Here is a 20,388-nt window from a genome sequence, read left to right as displayed (position 1 = left end):
AGATAGGCTTCCTCGTACCTGCAATCATTCGATTCATTGGTTCGAAACTACTTTATTGGACCATTATTTTCCTCCAGAACCCATATCCCAACTGAAAGAAGCAAAAATAAGAACGGGTGATGAACCATGAAGCCAAAATTATATTAAGTGGTCATAGTCTTGGAAACATAACCAAAGTCACCGTCCGTTCGGGTCAAATCAGTCAAATCCGGAAAGACAACAGATTAAAGTCGGGCTTGATTCAAACCCCCAACTATCATAAACCACCGTTCATCTAAATTAAGATTCTACCCGTCAACTCAACCGAGATTTTGAAGGGGCTGTATTATCCGTGCTAGCCCCGGCCAATCCTGGCCATGACGTCTGTGGGGGTGACGGAAGTCAATTCGAGATCGGATCGAGTACTTATCGAGAACCGGGTATATTTGTGGCTATCTGGGTAGATACTGTTCTAAGTAATACCGACGACCTTGAAAAGCAAAGAATCAAAAGAAGAGACCTGAAGATGGTACATAATGTTATACTACAACGAATGCTAATGCTGATGCCATGCATGCCAACCTCCGGAACCCAATGCCCAAGTATACATAGAACCCATAATATACAACCACCAACATGTACAATTTCTTACAATCCGTTCTTCCAAGCTACTCCCACCTCCTCCACTCCCCAACAGCCTTCCTCATCTCCTCGTCACAATCGTACCCCTTCCCCTCCGCAACAAGCAACTCCTCCCTCCGATCCTTAAACCTCTGCTCCGCCTCAAATCTTCTCAGCGCAGCAGACTTCAACCCCGCAAAATCATCCTTCGCTACCGCTTCCCTAAACCGTGCCCTCATCCGTCCAGAATACAACTGGCAACTTGCCTCCCGAAAACTCCGTGGCCCGTCCCCGGGTAGCAGCCTCATAGAAGTAGAAAACATCCGCGCGATCGGGTGGTGCAATTTGGCTAGCGGCCAAACTACTTCGTCGTAGCAGTCTTCGCAGACGCTTAGCTCTGGTAGTGAGGGGATGTAGTGCCATGTTCCAAGCGTGGGTCTGTCGCGGCGACAGTCGCGGAGGACGACCTTTCGGCGGGCGTAGTGTAGGAACTCGCGGACGTCTGGCCGGCGTGAGGGATCTGCTTCTGCACGGGAGGCTGCGTCGTCGAGGAGATCGATGTACTGCACGAAGCGCGGGCTGGAGGTGACGAAGTCGCAGGCGCGTTCTTTTGGTTCCGGATGATGTTGGAAGGTATCGCGGAGAGCGGGCATCAGGACGCGGACATTGCGAGCGCAGGTCCCACAGACGTGGAAACGGGGTAGGTAGAGGTTCGTTTCTGGGTCGATGATGCGGTGCCAGGTTTGGTTGGTGACGACCCGGCCTGGGCAGGCGCGGGTTCCCGGTGGAGGCCGGGTCATTTGGTAGAGCATTTCGAGGCTGTCGTGTTTCTTTTTGATCATTTGGGTCCAGGACAGACGCGTCCATGGGTTTGCCAAGGCGCAGCGGGTTTTTTGGGTTGGAGATTTGGCGAGGCTTGGGATGAAGAAGTCGCGGAAGCGAGAGTGCGCGATTTGGCTCATGCAGGATGGACAGATGTCTAGGTGTGTGAGGCCCTTGAGGGTGTACCAGTCTGTATGGCCTGCTGTGGCAGCTGAACGGGGGCATGGGGTGAGGCATAGCCCCGTGGGGTTTGGACGCTGTGGCGTGCTGGCCTGCCGATTTGGAGCTTGAAACGAGCTTGCCTTCTCCGTGGGTGGCTCTTGGAATTTGACAGACCCTGGCGGGCGCGGTGGTTGGTTTGATCCAGATTGAGACTGACCGCCGTTAATCAAAATGGACTTGGGACGCTCGCGAGCATTGGATGTTGAGCGAGACGGGGGTGCAGGCGGCCTCGATGAGCTCACCGTTGCTGCCCTAGGACGTCCGGCCGGAGGCCGTTCATTTGAAAGATGGCCAGGAGTGCGAGGCTCGCGACAAGGTGATTGGGGCGCCGAAGCAGGAACGGAAGGCTTCAAGGTAGTGTTGATAGGATTGACTACTGCAGTTGCCGGTATATTTTTCGAGCGAGTTTCTGTATCCGAGAGAAGGCCCGACTCACGATGCTCTTGACGCACGCGAAGCTTTTCCTCAATGCGTTCTGCGAGCGTAGGGCTAGTGAGATTCTCATTGGTTGTCTTATCCGGAACAGCCGATGGAGGCGAAGGATTGTGGTGAGAATATGCTCTGTTGCGCGCCGCATTTGAATCCGACATGTATCCTGGGGGTGATTCGCGGCGTCGGTGATCCTGGGTTGGGGTCCTGGGGTCTCCAGAGCTTCCAGATCGCACGCTGTTCGACTGGCCGATGGGCGGCGATGGCTGGCTTAGCGGGATTCTGTTGTGAACGGGACCAAGAGACGGAGAACGCGGTCGTTCAGGACGGACTCCTCGTGAACCGTAAGGAATAGTATGAACAGGAGCCTCGTGCTTGATAGCGTTGCCATCTCGTGAGTATGGTGGAGGACGAGGAACATTCACCTCAGGGCCGATTTGCTGTGGAATTGGTGGCAGTGGCCGACCCCGGGATTTGCTGGAGCTAGATGAAGTCGTTGAAGTCGGAACCTCATTCCTGGTAGAAACGATATCCCGCTGCTGTGGCAGTGTACGACTGTGGCGCTCAGGATTCAGCTCACGGCTAGACTGATGATGTATATGGGACGGTTGACCCCGAGACCGGCTCGAGGCAGACGAAGCAGATAATGAAACACGTCGAAAGCGGTCATGAGACGTCGATCTGGAGCTTGTACGGATCGCGGGCTCCTGGGCCATGGGAGGTGGAGGAGTCACTGGTCCACTGCTGTCATCCGAGGAAACATGCCCCAGTCCAGGCATGCTGGAGGCGTCGGGTGGAGGAGAGGTGCCATGAGATGCAATGTTCATAATGATTGGGTACTGGTCAATAGCACCCCTCACGCGAATACCCTCGAAGCCTGGCTTTTCGCCAAGCTTGGTGAGCCCGTGTAGTTCTCGGGCCAGCGAGGTGGGCTCCTCCTCCACGCAAGGTGGTGGAGGGTGTGCCACCACGCTCTTCCGAGAGGACATCATTGTTTCAAGTTTGATCATGCACGGTTCCGTAGGTACTGATACAAAAAGTTACCCGGCTGCAATGAAGACTCGACGCGAAGCTTTGCGGACGGAATGGCTCATAGTAATAAACAACGGGAGTTGGGTAGTAAATAAGAATGAGATCCTCAGGTTAAAACCCAACAGGAAAATTTTTTCAGCGTCAACAAAGATGGTCGAGGTGGTGTGTGCGCGTTACCCGGGTTAGGGGGATTATATGGTCAATGACATCGGGCACCATTCCGTCTCTGATAGGGCAGCGATGGCCATTGGGCCAGAACCGACGAATCACCCCGAATAGTATCAGGCTGAAGAGCATGAACATCGTCATTGAGACAAGGGAGAAAAATAAGGGCACCAGTCGAAGACCACGCCACGCGCAAGCATCGCGGAGGCCGTTGTCTTTGTCAGTTATTGGGCACAAAAACAGCTGCATGATGCTTCTCCCGTGTTTCCGTGGTTATTTTTGCGCCCGACCAGATCGTGCCAAGGTAGATTGTAGGTTATAAATAATGCTCAAACAATGTTGCCTGATGTGGGAGCATCGTTGGATGATCAGAAGTCGAGTGAAAGCCCCGAGTATCAATCGGCGTGTCGCTGGAGGGGCCACCGGTCCACTGCTGTCGTCCGAGGAAACATGCCCCAGTCCAGGCCATCCGGTCACCTCCTATGATGGTGATGACTATCGTTGAGCCCCTGCGGAAGTTCCTTTGGAGCCCCCTGGGCCTGCGGAGAACAATGTCGGATCTCTCTTGGGCTGGACGACAGCTCGCAGCTCGATCTCCTCCCGGGCTAGTCCCCAACCCACAGCTCAGATAACACAATTTCACTGAAATGACTGCTGGGTCGGCCTGCCGGGCATAGGTTCGGCATTCATTTTTACTCACAATAAAAATGTACGCTTTTATAGCAACGTTCAGATATTAAGAATAGGGTGCATAGTGGCTGTTAGCGACGTACGGGTGAGTGACGGCGTCAATGCCTGAGCTTTGATGGTATCAAAACTTGAAAGCCCTTTTTCCAACTAAATCAAAATAAAGACCCTCGAACAGAATAGAAGTTGATCAAACGTCAACCGAATCATTTCGGTCTAGCCAGGAGGCTTGGCCCTCATACCCTTCATGTATTAATAAAATGCCCGCCCTCTTCATCTTCGTGGAAACACTGATTCAACTTTCTGTGTACAGGTCGGTTGCATTCGTAGGTATGTGGAGATGGGCCTCTTGGAGAGACGGCATCTGGCTCCTCGAAAATGTATCCAACAAGAATTCAAGGGCCTTTGCCTCTCGGTCTGTTCCATATGAGACGAGAGAAAGATGCGAGACAAGATCAATCAATGAAACGGGACAGTGTGGAGTAGTAGCATTAAGATTGCACACTACGATTTCAAGGGGCAACTGGAGCCTTTGTAGCCTCTAAAAGACATATAAAGAGGCTTTTTCAGGAGCAAGAGAAATAACCGTTTCTTCATCCGTATCAATATCTACGACGGTTTTCGATTCGTAGAGCATGTACAGTTCTTCCAGGTGACTGCCAGCCACCTGCTCAATCCGTTTGACCACCTGACAGATATCCCAGGCCTACAGATGTCCTGAATAACTATACTCGAAGCTTTCGAGATTTGGAATCTGTTGAACGAAATTCGCAATACTGAAGTGAGATGCAAGTGAGAGATACTTGGATGATCAGACAGAAGGCGGTGAAAGATGGCCGAACGGGACCTTCCACGGGAATTTCCATGTTGAATCGGAAGCTCTGGATATATGCATGTATAAATGCATACACATAAAATCCCGACATTTTGTTTAATAATCAATTTCATTGACAGCTTTCTGGACAGACATGGCCGCTTCCTGTGGTGCTCTAAACACCCATTTGGCAAGATCAATGATAACTTGCTCATCTATGTTGCCTGGAACACGGTATTCGAGTGGTGTTGATGGCCCTTTTCCCGCAATGAAAAGATGGTTTAGTTGTTCATATAAATGGAACTGGACATTGTGTTTTCCGTGGAGAGCCGTGTGCCATTGTTGGTAATCATCTTGAACGGTGACCTGATAGTCCCTGCCACCCTGCATGATGAGAATAGGTTTCTTCATAGAGCTCGCAGTTCCAATGGGGTTGAACTTGCGGTAGTCAAGCCAATAAGACGGACCCATCCCAAAGGGAAGTTGCTTAGCGGGCGTTGACAACGTGAGATGATCACTATCTGCTAAATCGGCCTGCACCTGCGCTTCGCCAATCTGCTTGCTTAGATATAATGCTTCTGGACCATCCAACGATTGCATATAGCGAAGCTGTCGGATTAGACATCGATATATTGGCTCCGCCGGTCCAGCCATGATAACACAGCCTGCAACCGAAGCATCCATAGCCGCGATTATGGGAGCAACCACCGCGCCGAGGCTATGTCCGAGAACAAAAACTCGGTTAGGAAGGATACTCGGATGGTTCTGGCACTGTGATATAGCGTCGACTGTGTGTTCGACATATTCGTCGGTCAAGGTCATATTCTTGCGATTGCGAAAAGCTTTGGGGTACGTGCGAGTCACTTTGTCGAACCGAATAGATGCAATTCCCTGACGAGCTAGACCCCATGCAAGGTCTTTGAAGGCTTGTTCTCCTCCACTGTCGAGTCTCGATCACATGGCCCCGAGCCCGCCAGGAAAACCACACAAGGGAACCTTGGAATCTCGCCTTGCTCTTCCGTGACATTAGGTAAACAAAAAGTTCCTCCGACCCTAAAATCTCTTTTCCCGAGTGTAATGTCGAATTCGTGTGCACCTTTGTCGGCATAGCAGGGCATCTGCCAGCCAACACCGAGACCGAGCGCTCTCATTGGGAAAAAGCGAAGACCCACGAGACTGCCTCCCGAAGTCATTTGTAGCAGCATACCGAACTTTGTGTGCTGGAATTTTAGTGGCACCTTAATAGACGTCAGCCACCATCCGCTGGTAATAATTGGAGCGCCAACGCTCTCTAGCGGCCCGAAAGCTTTGCACACACTCTTCCAGCCCTTCTCGAGAAGAGACTCCGAGAGTAAAAATCGGACAAGTGGGGTAAATTGCAGTCTCAAACCCGCCCAATTCTCACTTTCTATTTGTTGAAGAACTTCCCGGACGCGAAGTCGAGTCTTTAACACATCTGGACGCCGCGACGTGGTCAGATTGGTTAAATGCACTCCCATCCATTGAGCCAAAGCAGCCACCTTTGCCCAAATGAAGCAAGCCATTTCCTGGGTTTGTACTTGGCGGCCACTAAAGAAAAGAAGCGGCAATAGAGGGCAACAGCTATTGAAACACACAAACGAGAATTATGTTGGTCTACTAGAATTAGCCAATCACAGTAGCAGAACAGCCTTCACTGTGGAAGAGGTAATAGAGACAAAGGCTACGAAGGAACAGAGAAAGGGAGAAAATGGGAGCGAATGAAGCCAGATACCCCGCCCCTTCTGAATCGTTGCCTAGAGCAATAGGGCATACTGTAACTTACAATAACTCAGTTATTTTCGGAGTAACCTAATATGGGGTAGCGTGGCTTCGGGTAGTAAGAGTGTGGCGGTATAGCTGATTTCAAAAACTACTGTAGTCTGGCTTTTGAAACCACGGTGTCGAGAAGTGATCGGGGGCGGCGAATGCTCCGTAATTCCATTCTTTAGGCAGGCGGAGCCGCTTAAGATTAGGTAGAAGAGTCAAGACAAATGCAGCACAGTGTTGCGAGTACTGGCCTGTTTTCAAGTTCTTATCGATTGCGGTATAGTATTCCTTCCAGTCAAGGCCAGTTTGCTTAAGATTGGAAGAGTTGGCCAGCAGTCTGATGATAGCTTCTTCACGACTTTCATTAGAGGGCACTTCGGCATTAGCTCTCCCAGTGATTATTTCGCGACTTACGCCCTTTCTGATCCGACAGTCATCGTCATATTCGGCCTATTCGATGTAATAGGCTATAACAGGCTCTGCAGCAATGCGCACAATCAAGTCGAATGCTGAGCTAAGGGTGCCTGGGTACCATAGAAGCCAGCGTAGCCTATTCTTCGGAAACTTTGGTTGAGAGCTGCACTTGCAGTACTCGAATTTCTGATGATGCTCGCGGAGCTTTTTGAGTTTGTTATGGTCTGAATGAACGGAAGGCAAAGTGCTTGGCAAGTTTTGCATGTCAGTGCCAAGCTCTCGAAACCATCATCAGATAAGACGCATTGAACAATCATATCTAAGAACTCCGTTGGTAAATGCAAAAGCCTCATCGCGAGTCAGTCAAAAGGGCGAGGGGGCGTTGGATGAAATTGTCTTTAGTCTAAACCCAGGAACCCCGCGTTAACTAAGAAATAGTTACGGAAAAAGAAATAGCTTAAGCCCTGCTTTGAAAGAATTCGGATACTCGGACTCGTATGGTAAACAGCGGAGTTCATCCGACGGCTCTGGCCCGTCGGTATGGCGTCAGTCAACTCCACCCGGATGCTCCGAGTGCATTCGGCATTTCATCCGTATTGCAGCGCGACGGCATTGGATGAGACCTCGACGAATAAAGCTATTCAGATATTCAGAAACAATTGTAACCCTTGGATTGAGTAGTCAAGGACCCAGACCACGGGAGAAGCGAGACGAATTCCGGGCTCGGAGAATGCGGAGATGCGATGACAAATTGAAGCTGTGGAAGCAATCTACTTAACTCCCCGGAGCTTCCCCGCTCTTTTTCTTGCAATGTCTTTTGCACTTCGAAGCAGTCTTCGTCTTGCAGCTCTCCGTAGCCAATTTCTTCATTCTACTATCCCTCCGAGCCGCCCGTTTTCATTCTCTCCAATCCGCAACATGTCCGTCCCCTCCACCATGAAAGCCGTCGTGGTCGACCAGACCGGCGGCCCCGAGGTCCTCCAATACAAAACCTCGCAGCCCGTACCAACACCCAAGGATGGCCAGCTGTTGGTGCGCAACAATATCTCCGGTGTGAACTACATCGACACATACTTCCGCACTGGACTGTACGCCTCGCCCAAGCCCGAAATCTTGGGCCGTGAGGGCGCCGGTACTGTCGTGGCGCTCGGCCCCAATACCTCCGGTTTCAAGGTCGGTGACCGCGTTGCTTGGATGGGTACCGGTGGGTATGCGGAATACACGGCTGCGCCGGTCGCTACAACCGTTAAGATCCCCGAAGGCGTGAGCGATGAGGACCTCATGGCTTCGTTCCTGAGCGGGTTGACCGTTCTCGCCTTTGCGAAAGAGACTTACGCCGTGCAGAAGGGTGACTGGGTGCTCTTGCACGCTGCTGCGGGCGGTGCGGGATTCCTCATGACCCAGGTTCTGAAGAACATTGGTGCCAAGGTCATCGGCACTGCTGGTGGGCCGGAGAAGTGTGCGCTGGTGAAGAGCCTCGGGGCCGACGTGGTTATTGACTACCGCAGTGAAGAGGGCAAGGACTGGGTGAAGCTGGTGAAAGAGGCTACTGGTGGTCGTGGCGTGGACGTGGTCTACGATTCTGTTGGCAAGGATACCTGGGAAGGTAGCTTGGAAGCTGTCAAGCGCAAGGGCACCATCGTCTGGTTCGGCAATGCCAGTGGGCCCGTGCCTCCCATTGCTCTACCGTACGTTTCGGCATGTTTCCCTGGGTCTTGATGGTAAAGCTGATTCGTATCAAACAGGAAACTCTCGCCCAAGTGTGTTAAGATTGCTCGTCCCACCCTCTTCGGCTACATTGAAACCCGTGAGGAGTTTGACTACTATACCAATGAGCTTTTCAGCATGCTTCAGTCTGGTAAGCTCAAGGTTAAGATCCACAAGGTCTACCCGATGGAGGATATTGCTCAGGTTCACAAGGTTAGTCGAACTTGTTTTTCCTGCTCGAACTTCATTGCTCACGGTCATTTAACAGGACCTGGAGGGTCGCAAGACCACCGGAAAGCCTCTCATCAAGCCTTGATTGGACTATGGACTATCGAAAAAGTACATAGATTGAATGTTTACGACTAATCGGCTGAATGCTACGATTGTAACTTTTTAAGAATATGATTTATGGATTTTTGATCACATCTGTGCTAAACGCAAAAACGTAATTGCTGCGGAATGTTAGCGCCGGAAGATTAGTAGTTCTCGCAAACTAATTCTCATCTTGGTCCGATTGCTCGCCCTTTTGCTGATCAGTCACCTTGGAAGCGGCATCGACAGTCCACTGGATCGCATTTCCAGCCCCTTCATCTGGCTTCTTGTCATCATCGCCAGTCAAATCGCGGGGCCACTTCCACTTCATCATCAAGCCGTTGGCAATAACCGTGTGGAAAGTCGGATAGGTGGACATGACCTCGTCGAAGTAGTACAGTCCGCAATTGAGCTGCCAAACCCCCGATATCACCTTCAACCCCTGGTAGAATAGCGGAAGAAGGTCAATGTCGACGAGGAACTCGAACTCGTACTCCGGGGCCTTGCCATTGTCCCACTCCCAACGCTCCTCGGGGCTCATGTCGATATCGGGCTCGGAGGGGTCACGGAACGAAACAGCCTTGATTGTACCCACGGGTGTCTGCTCTGGCGCGTATTCATGGTAGAATTCGACGACTCGAATATCAGGGTCGATGACTGCGAGTACCTCGAAGCCATCAATGTCATGGATCTTCTTCGCCCAGAGTTGGTTCTGGGTCACAAGTTCCAGGAAACTGCTGGCCTGCTCGTAGGAGGTGGCGCCGGCAACGGCATATTTAATGACATTGCGAGCATTTTCTTGCTTTTCCTTGATGTCTTTCCTACGCTCGGTTCCGGTAGGGGGACTGCTAGATTGGAAGTATGCTCCTCCAAACAGCGTCGAGCAGGACTTGTTGAACGGTCCAGGGCCTTTGCGCACCAGCTGCACGTTCATCCACAGCTCTTTGGCTGCCATATCGCATGTTTTGCGGGCGTCGAGCAGGTTCTCAGTGTACTCGGGGCATACGTCGCGCTGGAGCAGGTAAGTGTAGAAGTTCTTGATGGTTTCGGTTGCCAACTTGATGACCGCTTCGTTTTCCGGGTTGAAGTATCTGATGAAGTACGAGCTCCTGTATGAATTAGCTTGGTTGAGTATCGGAAATAAGTCTTACTCACAGGAAACCCCGAAGAACCAAGTCGAAGTTCACCTCCAGCGTGTCACGCTGTTTCTGGATTCCGGCTTGGGCACGAGCCTGCATGATCTGGTCCTTGGTCATACTTTTCACGTCCTGTTTGTTTGCTTCATCTACGCTGTTGCCTCCGATATTGACGCCACCATATTGCAGGTATTTCAAGAACATGTTCAGTCGGCCTGGTTCGATGCGACGTCTGTTCTGGAAGCGTTTGAGTGCCTCCTCGATGCGGCTTTCTTAATGTTAGTGCAAGGGTATCCAGCAATCAAGAACATATCTTACACAATAAAACGCAGATCACTGGATAGATGTTAGTCGGTACCATATATCTCAGAAGGGCATGTTTCACGTACGGGTTATACACCTCAAGCATCTCCGCGTGCTCCTTGGGGGTAATGGGACCATCGGCGTAATATTCTTCGAATCCAGTAGGCTTGTCCTGTGAAAAAAGCAAAGCGTTAGTTAGCTCTGGGATTTGAGATTTTTGAAAACTATGAATACATTTCCACGCTTGCTCTTGGGGCGTTTTTTCTTGGTCCGTTTCTTGGCTCCTATGGCAGCAGCCAGAGCATCACTGAAATTAAGCCGAGGGTTCATCATGGCCATACGGGTGGCTTCTCGGATCTGCTCATTTGTTGCATCTTGCACATCCAGGTGTGGGGGCATCTTAGAGGTATCAGATTTGGGCTTTGCAGAGCGAATGGGAAGGTCGCCCGAGATGGTGGTGTTTCCCCGTGTTGGTGTCTCCATGGTGGGAGGCTGTCGATTGTGAGAGTTGAAGAGTGTAAGAGGAACAGAGATGATGAGAGGGAGGTATGAAGAAGGGTGGGAGATGAGAGGAGAATAGAGCAGGAAAACAGGGAAAGAGAACAGAGAGTGAATGTGATAACCGAAGTGAATGGAGACAGCCTTAGTGAAGAGCCAGGCATTGGAGATGGTTTACATTATTTACGGAGCGCAGGACAAAGTATATGCCGTGGATTGGAAATGAAAGTCATTGTATAGTCATCCGAGTTCAGGGCCCGATAAAGCTGACTCGGCCCCTGCATTGTTTTAAGGCCCGCCCCGTCGATCGTGATATCGCTTCGTCCTTGACAGCTCTCTCCTTTTCTCCCGGTCTCGTTTTATTCTCTTTGCAATCTGCAATTTGCTTGCAATCTGCGACAAGCAGCTGCTCCGCTCTTCCCCGTCCCTTGTTGAGTCATCCGGCATGTTGTAAACTTTCTTCGTCGGACGAGTTTCCCACATCAAGATGCCACCCTCAAGATCTGAGAGTTTAAAAACGCCGCAACTGGGCAGCGATGACTTGGTTCCCTTTGATCACGTTGCTGCAGGCCAGTAAGTCCGCCCTCGCCCTGCTCCTGCTCCCCACACGATTATCCTGCAGGCCGAGGCCGACGGGGATCCTGCGTGGGGCGGAATGAGAGCCTCAAACGCAAACTTTGCGTGGTCTCCGCATGAAGCTAACCTTGTGCTTCACTATAGCGATGGTGTCCGCTGCACTCTTTCCGGGTCCCTGATCGCCAAACCTTGTGTCCAGCAGGAGGTCGATTTCTACGAATCCAGCGCTCTCCATCCGGCCTTTCAGGAGTTTATGCCCCTCTTCATGGGCTCGCTCTCGTCTGCCGATCAGCAACAACCGCTGGCGATTGCTGCTGCCCAAGAATCCGGCGCCATCTTCCTACCTCCCGCTGGCGATGCACCAACTGTTCCCAGCCGTCCCGCCGACTCCGCACACCCACTACGCGCCGCGTCGACGGAAGGGTCGTCCTCTTCAAGAACAGACCAGCCGTGGGTGCCTTCCGGTGGCAAGAAGCTAGAGACAGGCCTGTCCATCGTGCTGGAGAATGTCGCCGCGGGGTTCCATCGACCAAACGTGCTGGACGTAAAGCTCGGGGCCCGGCTGTGGGCTGATGATGCGCCTCCTGCCAAGCGCAACAAGTTGGATGCCGTGTCCAAAGAAACGACGAGCTCAAGCCTGGGATACCGGATAGCCGGGATGAAGGTGTGGACCGGCTCAAATGGCGAGACCGACGAGGGTACCCGGACCAATCCATACGCGACCAAGTATGAAGGAGCGGAGGGCGCAAGAGGGGAAGTGATCGAGAAGGATGGCTATCGACGATACGATAAATGGTACGGACGGTCATTCAGTGCCGAGAACGTCAAGCAGGGATTTGAGACATTTCTCGCTGGCGCCAAAGCAGGCTCCGTGGATCGCTCGAAGCTAGTCGCGCGCCGACTCGCAGAAGAGTTGCACAACGTCCAACGTGTTCTCGAGACCGAGGAATGTCGCATGTACTCGTCGAGTGTCTTGGTAGTTTACGAAGGAGATCCGGAGGCAATGGCAGTTGCCCTGGAAGAAGAGAAAAAGATACCCGATCCCAGGAATCAAGAAGCCGAGGACGATGGCGAGGAAGAGGTCGATTTTGAATACACGGAAGAACCCCTCGAGCTAGTCGATGTGCAGCTTCCAGGCGGAATTCCCCAAAAAGCCATCAATATCAGCTTCGACCCCCAGACAGCGCAGTTGCCATTGGAATTAGGCGATGATGATGACGAAGAGGAGGCACCAAAAGTGCACGACCTCCGCATCATTGACTTTGCTCATGCAAACTGGACTCCTGGTGAAGGGCCGGATGAGAACGTGCTGATGGGGATTCGCAATCTGATCAAAATATTTGAGGAGCTGGCCGAGTGAGCATCTTTATATATCATGGCTCTAGTTGCTGGCAACTGGGCCCAATACGGCGATTTACTTTCTTTCTTTACATGGATTTATCCAATGCATCTCGAGCCAGTATAAATTATACGGGCATGGTAGCAGCCACCAAGAAAGAATATTGAACGATTTTCCATAGTAGAACCTCGATCATTGATAAACTCCTGCGGTGCATCTTCTCCTAGTGACCGCTATTCCCACCCATACAACTCTTCATTATTTCCCGGGTAAATCGGACAGTGCAAGTTCCGGCCAGTGATCCGTCATTATACATAGTTCCGGCCAGTTCCATCGATCAAGTTCTTCCACAGTGACAGACCCGAGTACCTCAAGAGGAAACAACCAGAACCCAAACGCAGGCTTCACGGCCTTCTCAAGGTCCTCGTTCCGGTACTTCTCGTGCAATGCACCGACCTGGCAGTGTGAAAACCGATCCGTTGACCCCCAATAGCGCAAAGCCCAATTCCCATTCTCCAATCTGTCACCAAGACGCCATTTCCCAGTCCATTCATCCTCTTCATTCTGTAGCCATGCATCTGCGCTCTTGCGGTCGGAAACGAGGTTCTGGCCTGGAGGCGAAAATGCTAATAGCAATTTATATTCAGCCTGAGATGGCACAGCGGCCCATTTCTTCAATATGTCTCGCCAAACAAGAACCATGTTTCGCGGGTCATGCCCCATGTGTAGTTGACCGAGATCTTCGGCAATATGACGTGGGTCCCGAGGAAGACGGTCAAATTTTAATGTTGTCGCGGTCAGTATGGGGAACGAGCGGTTGAACATGTTGTCGGATGTGTTGATCCCGCTCATGTAGCCCAAGATCTGGCGTCCGATGGATACCACTTCGATGAAGAAGACCTCCTGTAGCTGGTTGAGAGTATCCACCACACATTCTCTTACATCGTTTTCGAAGCGTGAAAGATCGAAGATTCTCAAGGCGTTGTCACTTAAACTGTCGATGTCCACCGCCAGTCTGAGGAGACCAGCGCGTTGCGGGTCGTAAGTGTGCTTCAGGTGATAGAGAAAGTGGATGAAGGCGTCCGACACTGTGTTGCGAAAGAAGAATCTGAGCATGTCGTATTCCGGGTTGAAATAGAATGTCATGGTCGTCGGGACGTGTTCTCTGTCGGATGTGAAGAACTGGCAGGGAATATGGACCCGGTAGAATGATAGTGCTGCTTGTCTGGCTTCACTATTCACGCGCAGTAACTTGCTGAGTACTTGGTGTCCGGAGACTACGGCTCGATGCTGCTTGCCATCAGTGCACCCATACGGAGCATCACGTTGTGTGCAAGCCTCCAGAGCTACATCGACAATGCGCTGGCGTCGCAAGGAGTGATGCCATATCAATAAACGAATCTCGGGTGGTAGCAATGGAAATAGTGTGAAGCTTGAGTTAAGGGTGGATGGTGCCTGGAGGAAGTTGAAGATCTGCAGATGTGGCCGAGGAGACGGAGGGGATATCGCCCGGTCACGCATTCTATCTGCTTAGGACCAAGATATGAAGTAGATTCAGTAGACGCCTTTCACATGAATGGAAGAAGCTAGACCGAATTTGGGACAATACAGTGGTAATTCTTTAAGTAACGTTGGGCAGTCAATCGGTCATATGATCTGATCCATGGATGCAGCGGCCATGCAGCCCCTCAAACGGTGTGACGAAGCTCTTCAGTTGCATGATTTGCACCGCTGGGCTGGGGTTCATCCCACAACCCCGAATATAAGTACAGATACTTGATTTCAAAAAGCACTCAAATATGTGCGAGCTGAATAAGACGTCCTGTCTCTAGATAACTATGGCATCGTCGGTCTTTGACTATGGATCTATACACTTATCAGATACGAAACGCCTCACAACTCACAAGATAAGACTTGGCGAATTCGTAGAAGGGGGAAGTATAATGACGATTAGAGAGACTTTTCTAAATTATGTTCTTCGTACTCCAAAGCCCGTAGAAGACCGAGGCAATTAGAAAGAAAGCCAACTGCGACCCTTCCCAATCGGGACGTGAATCTGCTGATTCAGCATTTCAAGCCGGAGGCCGTCTTTTCAACTTCTCCGGATTTACTGCTCCGATCGCTTGCACGCCACCATGTTTCCCACGCGCGCCCTGCTGGGCCGATCGGTCTGGAAAGGTAAGACCCGGCTGGCCCTCTCCAAGTCCAAGGACCGTCAATTGCGAAGAAACCCGCAACTAACACGCTTATCCAGGCCCGAACATCGTCCCGTACGTGAACACCCGCCGCAATTCAAGCGCAAACCCCCACGCCCGCTGATCCCTGCATACTCCAATTCAAGAGAAAAGTACGATTCTAGAACGAATTACTGATTTCTTTACTCATACAGTCTTCCTCTCCCGCGCACCCTTCCCCCACCGCCAAACACTCCCCCGATTCGCACCCAGAAGCGCGCAGCTACCATCCTGCCCAACTTCGTGGGCCTGCGCTTCGCTGTCCACAATGGCAAGACCTACCAGGAGGTCCAGATCACCGAAGAGATGGTCGGTCGGAAGCTCGGGGAATATGTTGCGTATGTCTCTCCGCTGGAACCTCTACGAGAAGGTGGTCTTGTTCGGACCGTAATGATGCTAACCTGGAATTGGCGAACAGAACCCGCAAGCGCTTTACATACAAGCAGTCCAAGAACAAATAGTCGACTCGCCTGACTACGGGATACGCGGACTTTGCTTTTCCCCGTCTTCGCTTTGTTCTCTCTCCATCGATCCCTCTGCGTCAACGAAGCATTTCCTTTTTGGCCTATGGCCGTGTACAGATATATCCAACACTTCCCTTGTGTGTCATTACTTGTGGGATGGAGTTAAGCATGGAAATTATTCAATATCATTCATGACTGGTTTGACAGTTCATTCCCCCACCCCCCTTCAGGTGGCTCATCTTTTCTGCAAACGAACCATGCTAGGTAGTAGAAAGGGCAAAAACTCCATTTGCTAAATTCCCCTCCCAACCAGAAATGCCCAGGGCCATGGGCAGGATATTTATCCGCAGCCCCTTCTCAAAATCTTTGTACGCCCAGCGCCAAAACCCATTGTAGACTGAAAACATAAAAGGCGAGAGCACATCAACCGTCCACCTCGCGAATTACCGATAGAACTCGCCCCGCTTCACGGTCACGCCGTACTCTGATACGGCCATGCCCAGATCCTCCATCGTCAACACGGTTCGTCCTTGCCCAGTACCGCCGGAACCACCGCCACCGAATCCAGCACGCTGGATGCCGAGGTGCGTGTTGGCCTTGTTGCCTTTTCCTCCGTCGCCGGCAAATGGCGCTGCCCCGGGGCCAGCTGGACCGCCTAGACCGGACGCGGCGTTCAAATTACCAATCGGGTTGTTGGCGGAGGAGCTGTTGGAGGCGCGGATGCGAGCGAACTGGTATGAGTCGGCTGCGATGTCGGAAACGAACTTTTGTGTCGCGAGCGCGAGGAGACGGGCGAGGTGTGGTGGGGTTTGGTTGGGACCTGTACCCGGTGGCGGCAGGCCGGCGAGGGTGAGGTAGTGGGCTGTGACGGCGTCGGGAATCTGGGGAGTACAGTTAGCTCTCACATTCCCATTTTATAGGCTCTGCTTGTCTGCTCTCATCGGCCATCTCGCCCCAAGCTCCCATGGGCTTCGGAGCAATCTCGAAGACCAGATGATAGGATGACTCGAGACCGAGAGAGAGAACCGGGTGAAGCAACAGGGCGAAGGACATACAATCGGCGCATAGTCATCCATCTTGCTCAAGAACTCGCGCAGACTGGTTTCCTTCTTGGACGGCTGCGGCGCAGCGGCGATGGGATCGACGGTGTCATCGGGATTGGCGCCCTGCGCGGTCTGATCGGCATTCATATCGATATCCTGCTCGATGGAAGCGTCGATATCGGGTTCGGGCTTGATGGCAGAGTCGGCAGTCTCAGCTGGTGTGGAGGCAGGAGGCTGCTCTTGTGACCCGTTCGCTTGGGATGAAGGTTGAGAGTCGGCCATGCTGGGCGGTCATCGAAGCCCCTGATCTTTTAATCCTTACTCGTACACGCTCTGGAATTGGGCTGCAGACCGGAGAGGAGGGGTCCAATCAATGCAGTTGGGAAGTTGGAGGTTCTACTTGTCGCAGAGCCAGTCACACGCGGGCGGAGAAGCCGCGCACGGCCCACTACTGCGGTGGAGCTGTTCGTGTACATGAGCAACTACACAAGAAGTACCTTGAAGATATAATGGCGTGATAATGATATTTCTAGTTTACATGCACTGTCGTTATGTACTCTTGCGGTAAACTCTGGTTATTCAAGGCCTCCGTGCGCTGTAAAGCAAATCCCCGAATGAGATCTCACAATACTATGTACATGCCCTCCTTGACCCCGAGAATGCTAGAAGAACTAGAGCGAGGACCTATTGTCGCGCCCCTGAAATTTCATCTGCTCAACTGGGCTCATCGTCTGCCTCGCTATTCCCGTTTTGGCTGCTAGCTGCCCCTGGGCCCTTATTGCCTACACTTTTAGTTCGTATGATCGGGAGAGTTTCGCTTTTGTACAAAGATGACATTGTAAGGAGAATAGCTGGTCCCTAGAAGGGGATATCTGCGGTCAACTCGATCCGGACTATCATGCTCGACACTACAATGCCCCCTGGTTTCAGCCGGACAAGGGCACTCACAATCGCTTAGAGTGCCATCATCAGGACGCCCGTCACCACAGCCCCGACAAGGGATGCCATCGACAACCAGCTGTTCACAAAGACGGCAGAGCCACCAAGGCTGGCGGCCGCACCCTTGGACGTGGAGCTGCTGGCGGATGTTGCAGTGGGATTGGAAGTGACGGTACCCGTTCCAGCAGTGCCACCGGCCTGGCTAACGAGAGCCTTGCAATCACCCGATGGAGACGAGGCCGACTGAACCTTGGCAGATCCCTTGAAGTCGCATGCGCTGCTGCTCTTACCCTGGCTCACGTAGTAGCGGTTGAATGCCTGAGACAGCTGGTCCTTGCTACTGCAGACACTGTAGGCACCGTAGGTTCCAGTGGTTGCGTTGTGCGCAATACCTTCGCAGATGTCCGCTCCGTATCCGCAAACTTCGCCAAAGAGATCACTGTACTTGGTTGAATCGACTGAATCGCTGACCACGCAGGACAAGCTGGATACCATACAGGAGCAGAGCTGCGAGTTAGGAGTCGGGGGAAGAGGACTCGACTTTGCGATCCAGCTGTCGTCGACAGTGGGACAGGCGCGCGGGGAGTTCGTCGGGGAGTAACTAGCGCTGTTGGTGCCGCTGGGTGTCGCGCTTTGGATTTCCTTGGAGTAGTAGCCGAAATCGACTTCGGTGGACACGGAGTTGCCGTCCACGGAAACAAGTCCGTAGTCGTTCTGGGTCTCGAAGTACATGTAGACAATACCGCCGCTCCAAACATCGTCCATCTGGGGGCCGAAGAGCACGGGGACATCGGTGAACTTGCGGGGTTTCACGGTGTTGCAGCCGTACTCCGAGAAGAAGACGGGAATAGAGTAGTTTCTGTACTCCTCGGTACGGGCTTCATATCCTGATGACTGGTACGTCTGGTCACCGCACCATTCATAGATGTTGTAGCCGAAGAAGTCGATAGCGTCGCTCTGATCTCCACAGTTGAGATAGTCCGACAGGTTATCCCGGATATCCGACTGATCAGTTGTTGCGTAGCCGATCGAAAGCGAGCTCCTGTAACTTTTGTCCTTGATGTAGGATTTGATATCCCGAGCAGCAGCCTTGACAAAGGCGGCGGCATCGGTCTGGTTTGGCCTGTTGACAACCTCGTTGCCGACAAAGAAACCAATCACGTTGTCGTACTTCTGGAATGCATCAACGACAGCGGTGTATCGGTCGTAGATATCGACGGTCCAAACGGGCGAGTTGGCCTCGATAGAAATATCGGGCGAAGCCAGGTCAGTGATGACATAAATACCGGCATCGGCGAGCGCCTGCATGCAGGCATCATGGTTCTCGGTTGGGTCCACGGTGTAGGTGCGAATGACGTTTGTGCGCAGTTGGGTGAGATAGGGAATGTCGCGCTCGCAGGTGGTGATATTGAAAAGAGGGTCGACGTAGCCAGCATCGCTGGTCTGACCAGTGCCAGTAGCTCCTCCGCCGCTGTAGCCCTCTGCAAGCCTGTCAGTCTTCATGGTGCCAAGAATTGTTGCGGCTTATCATTACCCTGGTAGGCTATTCCGCGGATGTAGCTAAAATTCCTCGAGTTAAAAATGTCTTGCTTCGGAGGCTAGACTCATACTTACAACTCGGTTCCGTTGTTGGAATAGAAGAATTTGGAGCCCTGAAGGACACAGCAATTAGTAGGCAAACTCCCCTGAAAAGGGGGCAGCCGGGGCACCTACTTTGATTTCAATGGGCGGAACGGTGGCAAGAGTGCCTTTGAGGAGCAGCAAGGCGGCTGCGACGCCACGGAACAACATTGTGAGTAAACGAGTGTCAAGAAATAGAGAAATATAACGCAGTGTCAAACGGGTGTGGGGGACGACGAAATAAAAGGAGCGGGCAAGCTCCGTGGACTACAATCTCACTTTAAGGGGACAGGGGCCAAAAATAGGTGTCGGCCCAGGACGCGTCAACGTCCAGTATAAGCCACGCTAACCCGGACCATTCAGACTAATGTCTCAGCCTATCGCTTCTTTCTGTTAGAGGGGGCCGGAACCCGACGGCTCGAGCGGCACCGAGATGAGAAAGCCTCAATACGGTTAGATCCGGTGGCAATATGCTCCGGACCCAATCATGTATTCACTGGTACACTAGTACTAGTGAGGATATCCATGCCTGCTAGACCTGCTCACGAAGGACCCTCAGGAGGATCCTCGGAAGACGTATATCCGCAATGCTTATCCTACCATGCGACAAAATTACTGGGCACGACGCTCACTTGGGCGCTTTGGCTGGAATTGCATCCCCACTGTCGGGTCCCACTTGACTTGGCATTTGAGTTTAAAAGTGCGGCGTCGGGATTCCAGTTTTGTACTCGGAGTCCTTTCTGGATGGTCTACGGAGTACATCTCCAGTACGATATGTGACGTCCCGGCACAAGAGGGTACAGACATCGGTGACGACGGAAATGAAAAGAATAATAGATGGGGTATGATTTGCATTGATCCTAAACTGTGATATGAGCCAAGCCCAACTTTCCAGTGTTGAGACCCTTGCACGATGGTGATGCCTCTCTCGACGATGTCCACGAAGACTGTCGTCACCTTTGCGCCCATTTCGACTGAAGTGACCGTTAGTGGTAGCACCGTCACGACCACACTCCCCCCCCTCCCCAGGTATGCCTGCTATTTTCGATTCATACCCGCCGTTGGGACTGAGATATGTGCTTCTCGGTATTCGGCTAATTGAAATTTTAGCCAGCACGTCCGTGATTAGCCTTTGGCCCCTGAAAGTCTCCTCGGCGACACATCCGTCACTCTCCACATGACAACAAGCTTTCAGGCACCTCCTTTTGATACTTTCTTGTCTGCTACCTTTGTCACGTCGGATG

General features: G+C 52.1%; 9 protein-coding genes across 9 annotated transcripts; 3 read left to right on the top strand and 6 right to left on the bottom strand.

Moving 5' to 3' along the window:
• Positions 1 to 647: 647 nt before the first annotated feature.
• N7498_008235 (uncharacterized protein) lies at positions 648 to 3,065 on the bottom strand (the record flags this gene model as incomplete). The annotated part of the gene is made up of 1 exon (XM_058455297.1): positions 648 to 3,065. The coding sequence occupies one exon, from the start codon at positions 3,063 to 3,065 to the stop codon at positions 648 to 650; it is 2,418 nt and encodes an 805-aa protein (XP_058305285.1).
• A 1,433-nt stretch (positions 3,066 to 4,498) lies between these two features.
• N7498_008234 (alpha/beta hydrolase family protein) lies at positions 4,499 to 5,593 on the bottom strand (the record flags this gene model as incomplete). The annotated part of the gene is made up of 2 exons (XM_058455296.1): positions 4,499 to 4,663; positions 4,955 to 5,593. 2 exons carry the CDS (start codon positions 5,591 to 5,593, stop codon positions 4,499 to 4,501), a joined length of 804 nt encoding a protein of 267 aa, XP_058305284.1.
• A 2,190-nt stretch (positions 5,594 to 7,783) lies between these two features.
• Positions 7,784 to 9,013, top strand: N7498_008233 (quinone oxidoreductase family protein; the record flags this gene model as incomplete). Its single annotated transcript, XM_058455295.1, has 3 exons — positions 7,784 to 8,661; positions 8,719 to 8,893; positions 8,949 to 9,013. The coding sequence occupies 3 exons, from the start codon at positions 7,784 to 7,786 to the stop codon at positions 8,994 to 8,996; spliced, it is 1,101 nt and encodes a 366-aa protein (XP_058305283.1). The 3' UTR covers positions 8,997 to 9,013.
• Positions 9,014 to 9,173: 160 nt separating this feature from the next.
• Positions 9,174 to 10,914, bottom strand: N7498_008232 (uncharacterized protein; the record flags this gene model as incomplete). Its single annotated transcript, XM_058455294.1, has 5 exons — positions 9,174 to 10,101; positions 10,148 to 10,396; positions 10,447 to 10,464; positions 10,518 to 10,603; positions 10,666 to 10,914. 5 exons carry the CDS (start codon positions 10,912 to 10,914, stop codon positions 9,174 to 9,176), a joined length of 1,530 nt encoding a protein of 509 aa, XP_058305282.1.
• Positions 10,915 to 11,416: 502 nt separating this feature from the next.
• On the top strand, positions 11,417 to 12,865 carry N7498_008231 (inositol polyphosphate multikinase; the record flags this gene model as incomplete). Its single annotated transcript, XM_058455293.1, has 2 exons — positions 11,417 to 11,502; positions 11,650 to 12,865. 2 exons carry the CDS (start codon positions 11,417 to 11,419, stop codon positions 12,863 to 12,865), a joined length of 1,302 nt encoding a protein of 433 aa, XP_058305281.1.
• Positions 12,866 to 13,102: 237 nt separating this feature from the next.
• N7498_008230 (2EXR domain-containing protein) lies at positions 13,103 to 14,365 on the bottom strand (the record flags this gene model as incomplete). Its single annotated transcript, XM_058455292.1, has 1 exon — positions 13,103 to 14,365. The coding sequence occupies one exon, from the start codon at positions 14,363 to 14,365 to the stop codon at positions 13,103 to 13,105; it is 1,263 nt and encodes a 420-aa protein (XP_058305280.1).
• Positions 14,366 to 14,972: 607 nt separating this feature from the next.
• N7498_008229 (mitochondrial 37S ribosomal protein uS19m) lies at positions 14,973 to 15,539 on the top strand (the record flags this gene model as incomplete). Its single annotated transcript, XM_058455291.1, has 4 exons — positions 14,973 to 15,022; positions 15,099 to 15,114; positions 15,234 to 15,416; positions 15,497 to 15,539. Exons 1-4 carry the CDS (start codon positions 14,980 to 14,982, stop codon positions 15,537 to 15,539), a joined length of 285 nt encoding a protein of 94 aa, XP_058305279.1. The 5' UTR covers positions 14,973 to 14,979.
• Positions 15,540 to 15,985: 446 nt separating this feature from the next.
• On the bottom strand, positions 15,986 to 16,867 carry N7498_008228 (putative TFIID and and SAGA complex TAF10 subunit; the record flags this gene model as incomplete). The annotated part of the gene is made up of 2 exons (XM_058455290.1): positions 15,986 to 16,423; positions 16,598 to 16,867. The coding sequence occupies 2 exons, from the start codon at positions 16,865 to 16,867 to the stop codon at positions 15,986 to 15,988; spliced, it is 708 nt and encodes a 235-aa protein (XP_058305278.1).
• A 672-nt stretch (positions 16,868 to 17,539) lies between these two features.
• Positions 17,540 to 19,315, bottom strand: N7498_008227 (glycoside hydrolase family 72 protein; the record flags this gene model as incomplete). The annotated part of the gene is made up of 4 exons (XM_058455289.1): positions 17,540 to 19,005; positions 19,059 to 19,084; positions 19,139 to 19,176; positions 19,238 to 19,315. The coding sequence occupies 4 exons, from the start codon at positions 19,313 to 19,315 to the stop codon at positions 17,540 to 17,542; spliced, it is 1,608 nt and encodes a 535-aa protein (XP_058305277.1).
• Positions 19,316 to 20,388: the final 1,073 nt, after the last annotated feature.

Source organism: Penicillium cinerascens (assembly GCF_028974065.1).
Source record: "Penicillium cinerascens strain IBT 15544 chromosome Unknown scaffold_4_segment0_segment0, whole genome shotgun sequence".
In the NCBI taxonomy this organism is placed as follows: domain Eukaryota; kingdom Fungi; phylum Ascomycota; class Eurotiomycetes; order Eurotiales; family Aspergillaceae; genus Penicillium; species Penicillium cinerascens.
This window is presented reverse-complemented; position numbering and strand designations above follow the sequence as displayed.